Source organism: Branchiostoma floridae, chromosome 3 (assembly GCF_000003815.2).
Source record: "Branchiostoma floridae strain S238N-H82 chromosome 3, Bfl_VNyyK, whole genome shotgun sequence".
Lineage (NCBI taxonomy): Eukaryota > Metazoa > Chordata > Leptocardii > Amphioxiformes > Branchiostomatidae > Branchiostoma > Branchiostoma floridae.
Window position 1 is genome coordinate 22,075,171 of NC_049981.1, and position 12,303 is coordinate 22,087,473.

At 41.9% G+C, this 12,303-nt stretch overlaps 2 protein-coding genes across 2 annotated transcripts in view; both read right to left on the minus strand.

Annotated features, from left to right (window-relative positions):
• Positions 1 to 445: 445 nt before the first annotated feature.
• On the minus strand, positions 446 to 7,122 carry LOC118411748 (laccase-3-like). The gene is made up of 8 exons (XM_035814232.1): positions 7,080 to 7,122; positions 5,414 to 5,580; positions 4,770 to 4,958; positions 4,072 to 4,313; positions 2,276 to 3,167; positions 2,111 to 2,243; positions 1,301 to 1,457; positions 446 to 710 (listed from the first exon to the last, which is right to left on the minus strand). The coding sequence occupies exons 2-8, from the start codon at positions 5,576 to 5,578 to the stop codon at positions 446 to 448; spliced, it is 2,043 nt and encodes a 680-aa protein (XP_035670125.1). The 5' UTR covers positions 5,579 to 5,580; positions 7,080 to 7,122.
• A 796-nt stretch (positions 7,123 to 7,918) lies between these two features.
• LOC118410752 (rho GTPase-activating protein 39-like) overlaps positions 7,919 to 12,303 on the minus strand; it is a 35,959-nt gene continuing 31,574 nt past the window's right edge. Inside the window, 2 exon segments of the mRNA XM_035812528.1 lie at positions 7,919 to 12,214; positions 12,217 to 12,303. Of these exon segments, the coding sequence (XP_035668421.1) occupies positions 11,652 to 12,214; positions 12,217 to 12,303 (650 nt within the window). The 3' untranslated portion in view covers positions 7,919 to 11,651.

The following is a 12,303-nucleotide window of genomic DNA, read 5'->3' on the forward strand; positions in this document are numbered from 1 at the left end:
CATTTTTGAAGTATTTGGTATGACTCGGCCGGGGATCGAACTCACGATCTATGGAATGGAAGGTGAACACTCTACCCACTCGGCCATTGGTGTGGAAGCTTTTGAGTGTGGTGAGTATAGAGAGTAGCTGGTACACCCAATAACAATAACGAGATATCAAAGCTGGAGGTTACGATGCAGTACCAATCACTAGGAGGCTAAAAATCTAATCATTTCAGGGTCTCATCAAGACCTACCCACATATCGATACAATCCATCCAGGCCTTTTCGAGTTAAACACTACATACATGCAAACAAATGCTACCCAAAATATAACCTTCTTGGAGAAGGTACTAATAACTTGATGGATGCTATGGATGGATGGATTAATTTGATGATATTTAGTAATAGTATGTTTACTTGGTAGCCTTGGGATGTGTAAGAGCCTCCTAGCTTTATTCTACTGTTATTTCTGGCAAATGTGGTTACAATGAAGTAAAAAGTAAAAAGTATGAATTTGATATAGACTACAAACCTTTTGCTTCGCAGGCCAAGCTCCAGACATGGCGGCCTCGTACTCCTCCTCACTCCAGCTGAAGTTGCCACACTTGGGGAAGCCGCTAGGTGGCGCTGGGTGGCGGTCTCCCGCCACGTTCAGCACCCTGGCCATCCCCTCAGCCAGGTGCATGGACTGGTGACAGTGGAGAAACCAGAAACCGGGGTTGTCAGACCTAAGAAAAAAAGTCAACAGTCTTATCATTAATTGGCATAGTCCATATGAAAATGTAGAGTATACTTGGTAGGGACCGTGACATTGTTTTGCCCTTTTGATATAGCCTGGTATCCAGCTGTATTATAGCTCCCGAGTCTCTTCTGTCCGGCTACATTTGATACAGATCCTATGGCCTTCTCTTCTGGGTTAGGTCTGATTTTATCATTTGGTATGTGATATGGAAGTGTGATGCAGAGGCACCTTATTTCAAAAGCTATTAGGAGTTCATCTGACTTTTTCATAGTTGATGTTTTATATGCATAATGTGGCGATAGAGAGTGTTGAACTGATCAGGAGAGGTGTATTTTGAGACACCTACTGATCTCCTTGCGGTTCCAAACTGTTTTTCTTAACAGTATGAATTGATAAATACCAAATGCTGAGGCAGCAGGTACTCTCGTCTCCTCTTGAGGCCCTACCAGGAACAACAAACTAAGGGACTCTTCAAAACTGTTGTAGTACCTCTATAGAATTTTTTTCTGGAGATAACTAGTGATAACTTTGCACTTTGCAGCAGTGTTCAGTTATGCCATATGCTAATCGTCTCACCTAAATCGGACCACTGTGTATCCGTGGGCTGGAAGCAAAACTGTGTCCTTCCGTGGTGCATTCTTGACCTTGAAGGATGGCGCCCCCTGCCGCCATGTGACGGTACTGCATAGCTCATTGCTGCACACAACGTCAGGGTTGCTGTGCTCGAAGACCCCTAAACAGAATCAAAATGAAGTTTACATTAAGAGGAATTTGATTGTTATTTGAAAACCTTATTGTAACAAAGACGCTATCTTGCTTGATTGTTATTTGAACACCTTATTGTAACAAAAATGCTATCTAGTGCCTTTATTGTGTTATTATTAGAAAAAAAGAAATTCACTTTGTGGAAGGTAAATCAGATCTAAAAAAATTGCTTAACTGGAAAACATAATGAAAACAATGCCTGAACACCAGGTTTATGCCTTGGAGCACTCAGTTTTATAGGGTAAAAACAGTCACATTGAAGCTTTCCTCCCTGCACTGTACTTTTATGATAACTGCTTGCTATATTATCACCTTAGAATGTCCGAGAGCAAAGAAAAGGCATTGCTGTGGCCTTATACAGTTCACTATAAAGTGAATATGCTCAAATGTAAGTTCATCTGTGACAGTAATCAACATTATGATACAATATTAAACTTTATAACCATACACAAAATTAAAGCGCTTACCAACAAGCTTTTGATCAGTCCTCTGATCCTTTTCAAGTTGTGATGGCCGAAAGCCTATGTCAAGGATCAGAGGTCTGGTTGAAAGCTTGTTGGAAAGCACTTTAATTGTGTGTACAGTTATAAAGTTTAAAATATATTATCCTTCATTGCTTACCTGTAGTCCTGTTGAAGCCAGGATACCCCGATGCCACTACATCAAATGTGTATCCATGGATATGGACGTTGTGATGTGCGTTTCCAAACCTCCGTGTTTTTGATGACTTGCTAGAACAAGCTGAATGGTCTTGTTGAAGGGCAAGTCCAAAACATTCGTGCATTTGCAACCCAGTTGCTGACACTGCTCTGGTGGACACGGGGTGATAAAATTGGTACTTGGAGGTTGGTGAAGCGGACTGGTTGGAGGAAGAAACCGACGCCCGTTGATGTTGGATCCCACGTGGAATCCAAAGTTCAGAAAATACTCCTCGACATCTTCATCTTCATCTGCCTCATCCTGGGGTGATGCTGGGGTACTTGTGTTGGCAATGCTGATGCAGACTATGTAATGGTCGTCCGGGTATCCCCCAAATGGACAGTTTAGGAAAATGCAGGGGTTTTTGGTAGTGCACTGGCGAGCTTGAGACGTTGGATCTTCATCGGAAGAGGAGCCTTGGTAGACCAACACCGCTCTGGCATCCTCGACAACGTCATCAGGCGTAATGGTGATATTTTCGTTGGAACATGTCACACAGGTTCCCTCCCGAAGGGTTTCCGCCCGGATCCAGTACAGGTCGGGTGATGCGCTGGCGTCAACCTCGAAGTCAAACCTCTCACCGGGTGACACAATGATGGCGTCCACGGTCAGTGGCTCAATGTCGTGACCATCGGAGGCAAGCACGCGCAGAGCATGTTGGTCGATGGAAACCTTGAAGTTGTGATCGCCTCCTCCATGGATCAACCTCATGCGAATCTTCTGTCCCTCCCTCACGGTAAACTTAGATAGTGGCGCTTTGTTTGACTTGTACCTTCCACGTCCGTTTATCAAGGCCGAGACAAATAGACGACCGATAATCTCTACTCCATCCACAGAATACCCTCTTGGAAATTCGTCATATTCGAACTGCCCTGCTCCTTTGTGATAAAGGTTGTACTTGCTGGCGATGTCCAGAGTCTCTGCTTCCTCGTGATACCAATCGTTCAACAGGAGGGGGATGGAAGGCACGGTCGGCTGGCTGAAAATGAACACAAGTGGAGTTAGAAAAAACAATCCTCTTGCTTTTATAATGGGGTGCACAAGTGCTATTTTGTAATAGCTGAGTTTCAAGATTCTCATGCCTAGAAGACAGGATTAGTCACTTTCCACTGTCCCTGTAACTTTCTGAGAAATAGTGGGCATCCTGATCTAATGACATTTTCCTACCCAGGGGAGTTTGGTTGGATAGCAAGTTCACATATCTGGGCATGGTCACAGGAGCATCCTGTAATATCTTTTCTTGGGTCGACCACTGTTCATTACGCTTGTCGAAACTAGCTAGGGGAATTTCCAATGAACCTGCTTGTATACTGTATACAGCATCTGTCCTCTCTGTCACGATCAGTGGAAGACTAGCTCTTCAGTGAGCTATTTTAGAAGTATACATGTCATATATAGTCAAATCTGTATTAGCGGCCACCTTTGCATAGCAGCCACATGGCCATAGTGGCCACTTTTTGTCGGTCCCTTGGATTCGTAATGATTAAGAAATAGGCTTAGCGGCCACCTGTCCAACGCGGCCACGGCCACACGATTTCAGGTCCCGTTGATACAGAAAACACTGCCTATGCAACCATACTGCAGCCTTATGTCACCCTGCATCGAGTTTGAAATTGTAGTTTGCGAGGATTTGGAGTTCCTGACAGGGTCATTTTGGCGGTAGCAGAAGGTATGCATGCCTTGAGCATTAAAGTGCAAGTCTTTGTCGGTAAATTTACCGATCGAGACAATGTTACTTGGTGAGAAAGATTAGTGGGAACTGAAATCATGTGTAGCTTGCTCATGGTCAATTGATCAACATTTTCTCCATAGTGGCCACCTGTCTATAGTGGCCATATTTCTCCAGTCCCTTGAGTGGCCGCAATAGACAGGTTTGACTGTACCTGTTATGTATGATGAGAGCGCCGAAGAGTCCGTCAGCCATCTGGCTGCTCATGTGGGAGTGGTAGTAGAACGTCCCTGCAGGGAACGCGCGAAAGCGGTAGGTGAAGCTCTCGTGCGGCATGATGGGGCATTGTGTGACGGACGGGACACCGTCCATCCACGGCGTGTTGCGCATGTGCAGGCCATGCCAGTGGATGGTGAGGGCATCTGTCAGAAGTTGGTTGACAACTGTGACCGCTACCTGAAACATCAGAATTCCAAAAAATGTTTCATCACAAATGTGTTTTCCACATTTTTGGTCTGTGACCGGAGGGTAACCTCCGGCGACAGTGTTTTAGTTTTGTCAATGTAAGGCACGTTCGCATCTGTATCTGTATTTTCCCGTTGTGGCATTCGTATGTAGTTTGGCAGGTCCTCTGTACAGAGTTGGACGATGATGCACGTTGTTGTTTTTTAGCGGTAGCTGTTTTTTGTAATCAATGTAATAATTTCAGAAATCACCCCTACAAAATGTACGTCTTTTGGTATATTGGTCCAGGTCTGCGTTATCTAGGCCAATTGTGGATGGATCTTTACAATACAGGGCATTCAGGCAATGCTTAGGCATACAAGGCCGACAGGTCTAAGGTAAGGTAAATTACGTACGGAAATTTGACGAAGGTATGAGGTCGTGGAACTCTTATCAACTTATCCCTACCTGTGCACCTTCCACGACTTCTATAGCAGGTCCTGGGAACTGGTCGTTCACTAGAATAATGTTCCTCTGCACACCGTCAGCAGTGATGACGTCATCTGCCCAAACACGCGTGCCATTGACATCGTCCCGGTTAGTGTCCAGGCCCAATGTCGTGAAGAGTTCAAGATGGCCGTCATTGGTTATGGAGACCTGGTGACAAGTTGAATGTGTATTAGAATACTAAATTTTTCAACAATGGACAAAGTATCTAAGAATAATTAAAACAGAATGATACACCTTGAAACTGAATTAAACTTACATCTAATACCAGTTTACCTTTATCTGGGTGGTAAATGAAACCTATATCTGTTGTTTTGGAAAACAGTGTAGGGATATCAAGTTGACGGAAGTTTTTTTCAAATTGCAATATTCTTAAAAATATTACAGTTTGAAAATAATTGATATCCCTACATACACTGTGACTGTTTCAAATTGCAATATTCTTAAAAATATTGCAGTTTGAAAATAATTGATATCCCTACATACACTGTGACTGTCTTAAGCTTTCAAATCAACAGATATAGATTACACCACAGATAAAGGTGAACAAGCATTACCTTTTTGTAGGTGAAAAAAAGAGCTGCAAGTGCAGCCTGAAGTCCCACCTGATTATTTTGTACCCTGCCCCCAACGGTCCGGGTGTGAGTCATAGTTCGAGCCCGTCTAATAACAAACTGGTAGTTGCACACGGCATCTCCACAGATCTCCCCTCCTACTGGCAGCACTAACGTGCAGAGCAAGGCAGCCAAGCCAGGTCTGGGCCCTGCCATGTCTTCCACCAACAGACCGAATATGTCACAAGTATAAAATTCTCATCATTTCCAAGTAAGAAATTATGACCCAATGAAAGCTCATCTGTGTTGGTAGAGCGCATAGTTGTAAAGTTTAAACTTTGTTCCAACACAAAAGAAAGGGACTCAGCATAAATTTTCGGTCAAACTCATCAACCTTTTTCAGATGTATGATTCCACGAGTTTGACCTAAAATTCGAACATGGTGAGTCCCTTTCTTTTGTGTTGGAACAAAGTTTAAACATAACAACTAAATAATATGACAGTTTGCAAATTAGGCTCTTATTTTCATAAGTGTTAGTGTGCAGCCTGCCTTTAGTTACAGAAAGATCTTTATTGACACAACAAAAGTACAGCGACTGCTTAAGGTCTACATTTGTATTATAAGGTACAACTACATTTGTATATATCTGAACAAACAGGTGTATATGGTGAACTACCTACATGAATCTGTCTATGAATAAGTATCAATATACCAACACTATAAGTCTAGAGTATCATATAATTATTTCTAAGGCCACACCAATTTAATTTCTTGGTTCACGGATTTGCTCGCTCCGATTTTTTGGAAAAAAAAATAAAAATAAAAATTACCAATCAGCAAATTTTCACCATTAATGAAACCATTCACCAACTTCCTGGTGTAGCAAATTGGCCTTTATATCATAAGCTCCTTAAAATCAACAAACAGATGCTGTTATTGTACAGTAATAGTGGTTTTGTACTTTTTTCAAGCAGAAAACTTTTTATTCTTTATATTTTTTATTAGCCCTTACCTTTACCCCAACCATTTTACAATTTTTATTTTTATTTCGCCCTTTCGCTCCATATTTTTTATGAAAAAATCCGTGAACCAAGAAATTAAATTGGTGTGGCCTAAGATCTAGACATATATTGAATGTACATTGAAGTGTTGTCATTGAAAAGCCTTGACTTCCCTGGTGTTACTTATCAACCATGACTTTGAACTCCTGCTCATAACAAAAATCCATTGAAATCGATGAACAACATCTTGAGCACAGCTTGTACTAGTCTGTGTAACACAAACTCCGATGTCCAGGGCTGTAACAGGCCGGCGGATGTTTGGCGGGCTGCTATAAGCGAGAGTTAATCAGGCTAAGCTTGTACAATGTACGCCTGGAATGGTGATGCAGTCTTTTATCTTAATTTTGATGGACAGCCACTCCATCCAAGTCTATCCATTGACAGCTTTTGAAATTAATGCTACATGTACAAGAGCTGCTGTGGAGCAATGTTGGTTTGAGTGGCAACAGTAAAACTGCAGTGCCCCACTTGAGCAAGTAATGTCAGTGAGGTGGCAACACTGCTTGGAGATCCGATTAACACCCAGGTGTTTATGTGCCACAGTGAAAAAATAGGGTGAAATCTTGACACCTGTTGTGATCATTTGAATGACTGCAGACACTTGAGCTACTCATTGGGTTATTCATTTGACAGATATACGAAAAACTTAACTTACCAGTTTTTGAATCCTGACAATTTGCTGTGCCAGGCGTTCTGCAACTGACACTGTGCGGACGAGTGACTTTCAAAAGAAAGTTGACCTTATGGGTGGGTGCGGAAAGGCAACACTTTCGACTGCAACACATAATATAGCCATTAAATACAGTCACTTCAAAACAAATTTACATGTAGTACCTACATTTCAAACCTCAGGGCTTCGCCCCCAGTGCAAAGCAGGATTTATCAGATTTGTTTGGGCACAAAATAAGATTGAAATGACCCCCCCCCCCTTGTAATAGGGCAGTCCAACCGATGATCATGATCATGGACCCCCCCACCTCAGGTGTACAATGCTGGGTATATTGTTACTGTAAATAATCATTCCCCTTGAGTGCATACCTGAATAGGGCGAGAACACTCGGCCACAGGGCCTGGGTTCCACAGTTCAAAAACTTGTCATACAGGTGAGGGCGAGGACGCTGCCTCAGGGCCTGGGTTCAACAGTTCAAAAACTTGTCATACAGGTGATGACAGCGTAAATTCTGTATGGCCACACCAATTTAATTTGTTGGTTGTCAGATCTTGAAAAAAAAAAAAACCCTTAACTGGAAAAACATAATGATAATGAAGCCTGAGGCCCAGGTTTGTGCCTTGGTGCACTCAGTTTTATGGGGGTGAATACAGTCATATTCAAGTTTTCCTCCCTACCCTCTAGCTTCATGATATAGTCTTGCTATCTTTTCACTTTTAAAAATCTGAGAACTAAGAAATCATATTGGTATGGCCTAAAGAGAGAAACAAATTACCTTTACTGCTAAGACAAGCCATCACAAAGAAAACCAGGAGGCGATGATGTGAGCACTTTTCAACGCTTTATTGTTAAGTACTTGACGAATTATTAAATTTTCAGAATCGGGTTCCAGACAGACAGGCCTGTCTGTAACTCATGCACAATTCATCTGATGCAACCTATACAGTTAGATGCTGTGACTACTCTTGTCTAGCTGTACTTAAGGACAGCTTGTTACCAGATGAGAACTACGTGGACTTGCCTACTCCAGTCAGTCTTACTCTAACAGGTCACTACAGCAGATGTGTTGTTGCTGTGTTGTAAAGAAGACACGGTAGCATTTACTGCAACATTGTTTCTTGATATTCCTGTAGTCAAGTACTCTGTTGACAACATGTAAGTACATGTAATAGGCGTTTTATAAGACTTCATTTCCCTACCTCTGCCATTACAAGTGGTACAATCCATATCAGTTTGTACTGAAGAAGAAAGACAATGTCCATTTTTACAGTACAACAGAAAAGCAAGTGGCAATGGGACCATCCCGTCTAGTTTACCCGATGTTGCCTACTGATTCGCCTTAACAAGATGGTAACTTGGCTAGCAAGCTTGGTCATTGATTGAGAATGGATTAAGTACTGGTGAACAATGAATATTTTGCAAGGTACAAGCCATGAAGTTTCCAAACCATTCGCTGATCAAAACGGACGGAGGCCAACGATGATGAACAAAAGTCAAATGTATTTACTTAGCAGAGAAATTTTGTGGCTGGTGAAGAAAAAGTGGGCGAAAGACAAAAATATCAAAACTGTTAACTATTTCAGGTTCATGATCAGATTCTTGTATGGAAGCATTCCATCAGTTATTTGCAATCCCAAGTCCCAAATTTTAGCTCGATGGAAGTACATGTGAAATGCTTTGTCTTGAGTGGAGACCTTAGCTTCTGCAGTACATTACTTGACAGATAGATGGCGCTTCTACGCTTAAAGTTTGATAATCTGGTCAAAAGCTGCATCTGGATGACATTCTGTTTGCATGGTTACATTAACATCAATGACCAAACCTTCACAATAATGTTCATTTTAAAACAAATGTATGAGGTATACACAAGCACCGGAAGCATGTTTTCTACATAGCTTTTCAAATGATACAGAAAATAATAATTATAATTTGCAAACGTTGACAAATAACCTCTCAATGTTTGCTTGATATGGTTTTGAAAAAAATTTCTTTGGAACAGACTGAAACAAAAATACAGCATTTTACAATATTACGTTTCTGCTGCAGCAGAAAATGTTTTAAGATATAAATTTTGTAACTAAGTACACTGTACAAGGTTACTTGTGGACATAACATACACTCAAGCACCAGCATTCATTTTCAGCCTGTAGTGGTAAACAAAGAAAAAAGCAACACTGGCATAAATGTGGGGACACAATGAAGCATACTTGTAGATGTGCATAAAGCTGAGCCATAATAATTACAATTAGCAAGGTCTATGACATGTCCTGGTTTCTAAAGTTATGCATATGCCCACTGCCTTGAATTATTAATTGTGTGTCCAGACATTAGTGCATTATGGCACACACATAGGGGCAACATAACACCATTAAAGACCTCCCCAGAGGAGAGGGGGGGGGGCACATTTCCACTTTGGCAACCAGGAGCAACAACTTTCATAATCTTTGTAACACTTCTATATTTTGAACCTTCTGAAATAAGTCTAGAAAGACAGAAACAACATAGTCCGTAAGTATTTATGTAATGCGTATGCATGGCTACGGTGTAAGCATAGGCCGGGAGCTTTTGGCACTGCAAGGGAACACAAATAATCCTTTAGTTTTACCACTACAATGGAATACTTTGCACCATGTTAGCTTTGAACCAACATGAGATAACACTAACCTTAGGGCACTAAAAAGCATTTTTGGTTACATGATTGTATAAAATAACATTACATGAAATCTGACAACTGAATGGTAACTTCAAGAATGAAGTTGTACACATCGTTAAGAAAAATGATTCCTGAAGGCATTGATGTCCTTCCAAGCATCTTTTACAGCACCATTTACCTAAATCAATGCAGTAACAGCTAGTAGCGGGGTAAGTACGTAACAAATGAGGAAGGCCATTATCGGAACTAAGTACCAACGTGGTGTTGTAATGTACAGTTTGCAGCTGAATAGCTTGACTTCTGTCTGGATAGTTGGGCAAAGGCTTAAACAACACGTCTGAAAAGTTATCATTCACACCTTAATAGCTGGATGATTTGATTGCTACCACTAGTAGTACACAAACCTTCAGATATTCCCAATCAGTTATACTTCTTCCAATTTGCCAACAATGATTCTGATTCAATTTCAGCAGAGCTTTCTTTTTCTACCACACTACAGTCACAGCTAGCTTGGTTAGTATTAAGTAAACGGTTGCAGTATTTGCCGGACACCCCAGAAAAGCTGTGTCTTCAATCAGCATGGCATGATTAAGTCGCCCAGGGTTGACAAAGTAGATTTTGCAAGTGCCGTGACTTCATGACCACACATATGTACATTTGTATGTACTTCTTTAATAAAAAATTTCATTAGGACATGATTACTCTTCAATGCCAATCTAAGATATGCAGCTACTTCTGAAACTGACTTGGTCACTACAAAGTCTCGCGGATCTGCAACCAGCGCACGTATATCGACATTAAAGCACTCTACGTCTACCAAACATTCGTACTCTACATATAACTATGCCTATGCACATTGAATTGCTATGTACAAGATAAGCATGTTGTGCTCTTACAACTACTCTTCATATTAAACTTCACTATTAACGTAAGTTGAAATCTTGGTCTGTACACTGTTATGTACAAATACTTAGTTCTAACGTATTCACTTCTCTCCTTGTTACACTAACAAGATGGACTCCTTAAGATACTTCGGCCACCTTCTAACCCGTATCAGTGCCTTTCTTATATTTCACGATTCAATGTCTTTCACAACAACTGTCTTGTTCTGAGCCATAAACCGTAGCAAAGAAAAAGGATCTGTTTCATTAACTTCATGTGTGACGAAAATTGGGCGTTGCTCTGTGCCCCAGCCTAATTTCAGAGGGAACCAAATTCATAGTCATTAATACAATTGGGTAGTATTATCTTACCAAATTTCAATTTGTACCAGAGAGGGAACCAACCTAACAAAATTAAAATGTTTTGCTTTGACAATTCAACATATCACACAGCATAAAGGTTAATCTTCAATGAAAAGTTAATTAATTTTTCTGGCTTCAAAAACAAACCTTCCTGCAGACTCTTAGAGGAAAATAAAATACTTCATATAAGAAAAATATCTATCACAATCAATACTGTGGCGGATAGCTTTGAATTACAGTGCATTTTAAGTACAGTTACTGTAGTCCATGAAACAGATCCTTTCTTTTACTCAGTTCTTCACAACCTCTTTTTTTTTCACACAATCAACTGATGACAATGATCTTCAACAGCTGTGTGGGGAACAGGCTGGCTGTCATGATGTCTGACAGCACAATCCTGGCACCCACTGTGACACCATAATTTTTTACTCCCGTGTCTTTCCTCTCTTCCCTTCTACTTTCCATGACTTTTTTCTTTCTTTTCTGTTCCTTCACAGCCTTTCTACTGATCACACTTGGTCAACCAACCCTCCATCAGACTTACATAATTACACTACAATTGCTTCTAAATATCTTCACAATCGAGGTACTTCGTCATAAAATGTTACCCAATTTGGGGGACAATGTTCCCCCATAATCCCCTGCAGTTCCCAGCATGCCTCACTGCACCCCTTCCAAGAAGCTGGTGTCCAGGTTCTGTAGCAGTGTGCGTAAGAAGGACATTTCTTTCCTGGTGTTCTCGAAGATGACCTTTGGGTCATCCAAGGGACAGCGCAAACAGTTTGGGGCCATCACCATGGCCAAGTTACTGGCGTCCATTTTCGTTTGGGTCACGTTCTGCGGGGCCGAGAAGACCTGAAGGAAGCGTACGAGATAGCACAGCACCAGGCGGTTGATTTCCGGCAGGGAGTTCACAACGTTCAACACCTTCTCCACGTCCTCGTAGTGTTCTACGCAATCCTCGTAGAATTTGTGGGGAATGAGAGGCTCGGCGAGCTCTCGGTACCACAGTTTGAGCAGGGAGCTGGGGACGTGGGGATCGTCGCAGTCCGGCATCTGCCACTGGTCGCACATCAGCTTCAGCTCGTTCACCGAGTCTATGTCTCCCGGGACGCGGAATATCCCCTCCGTCTCCGTCCCCTGCAGCCTCAGGACCTCCTCGGACAGCACGGTCTGTATCCACGGCAACGTGTAGTCCGGGTAACGGTCCTTCTGCATCTCCAGATCTCCTCCAGGGAGGTGCCGAACATGGACGGGTTGAAGATGGTGTTCCGGGACTGGTTGATCTCCTCGAAGGAGGGCTTCTTGGTGC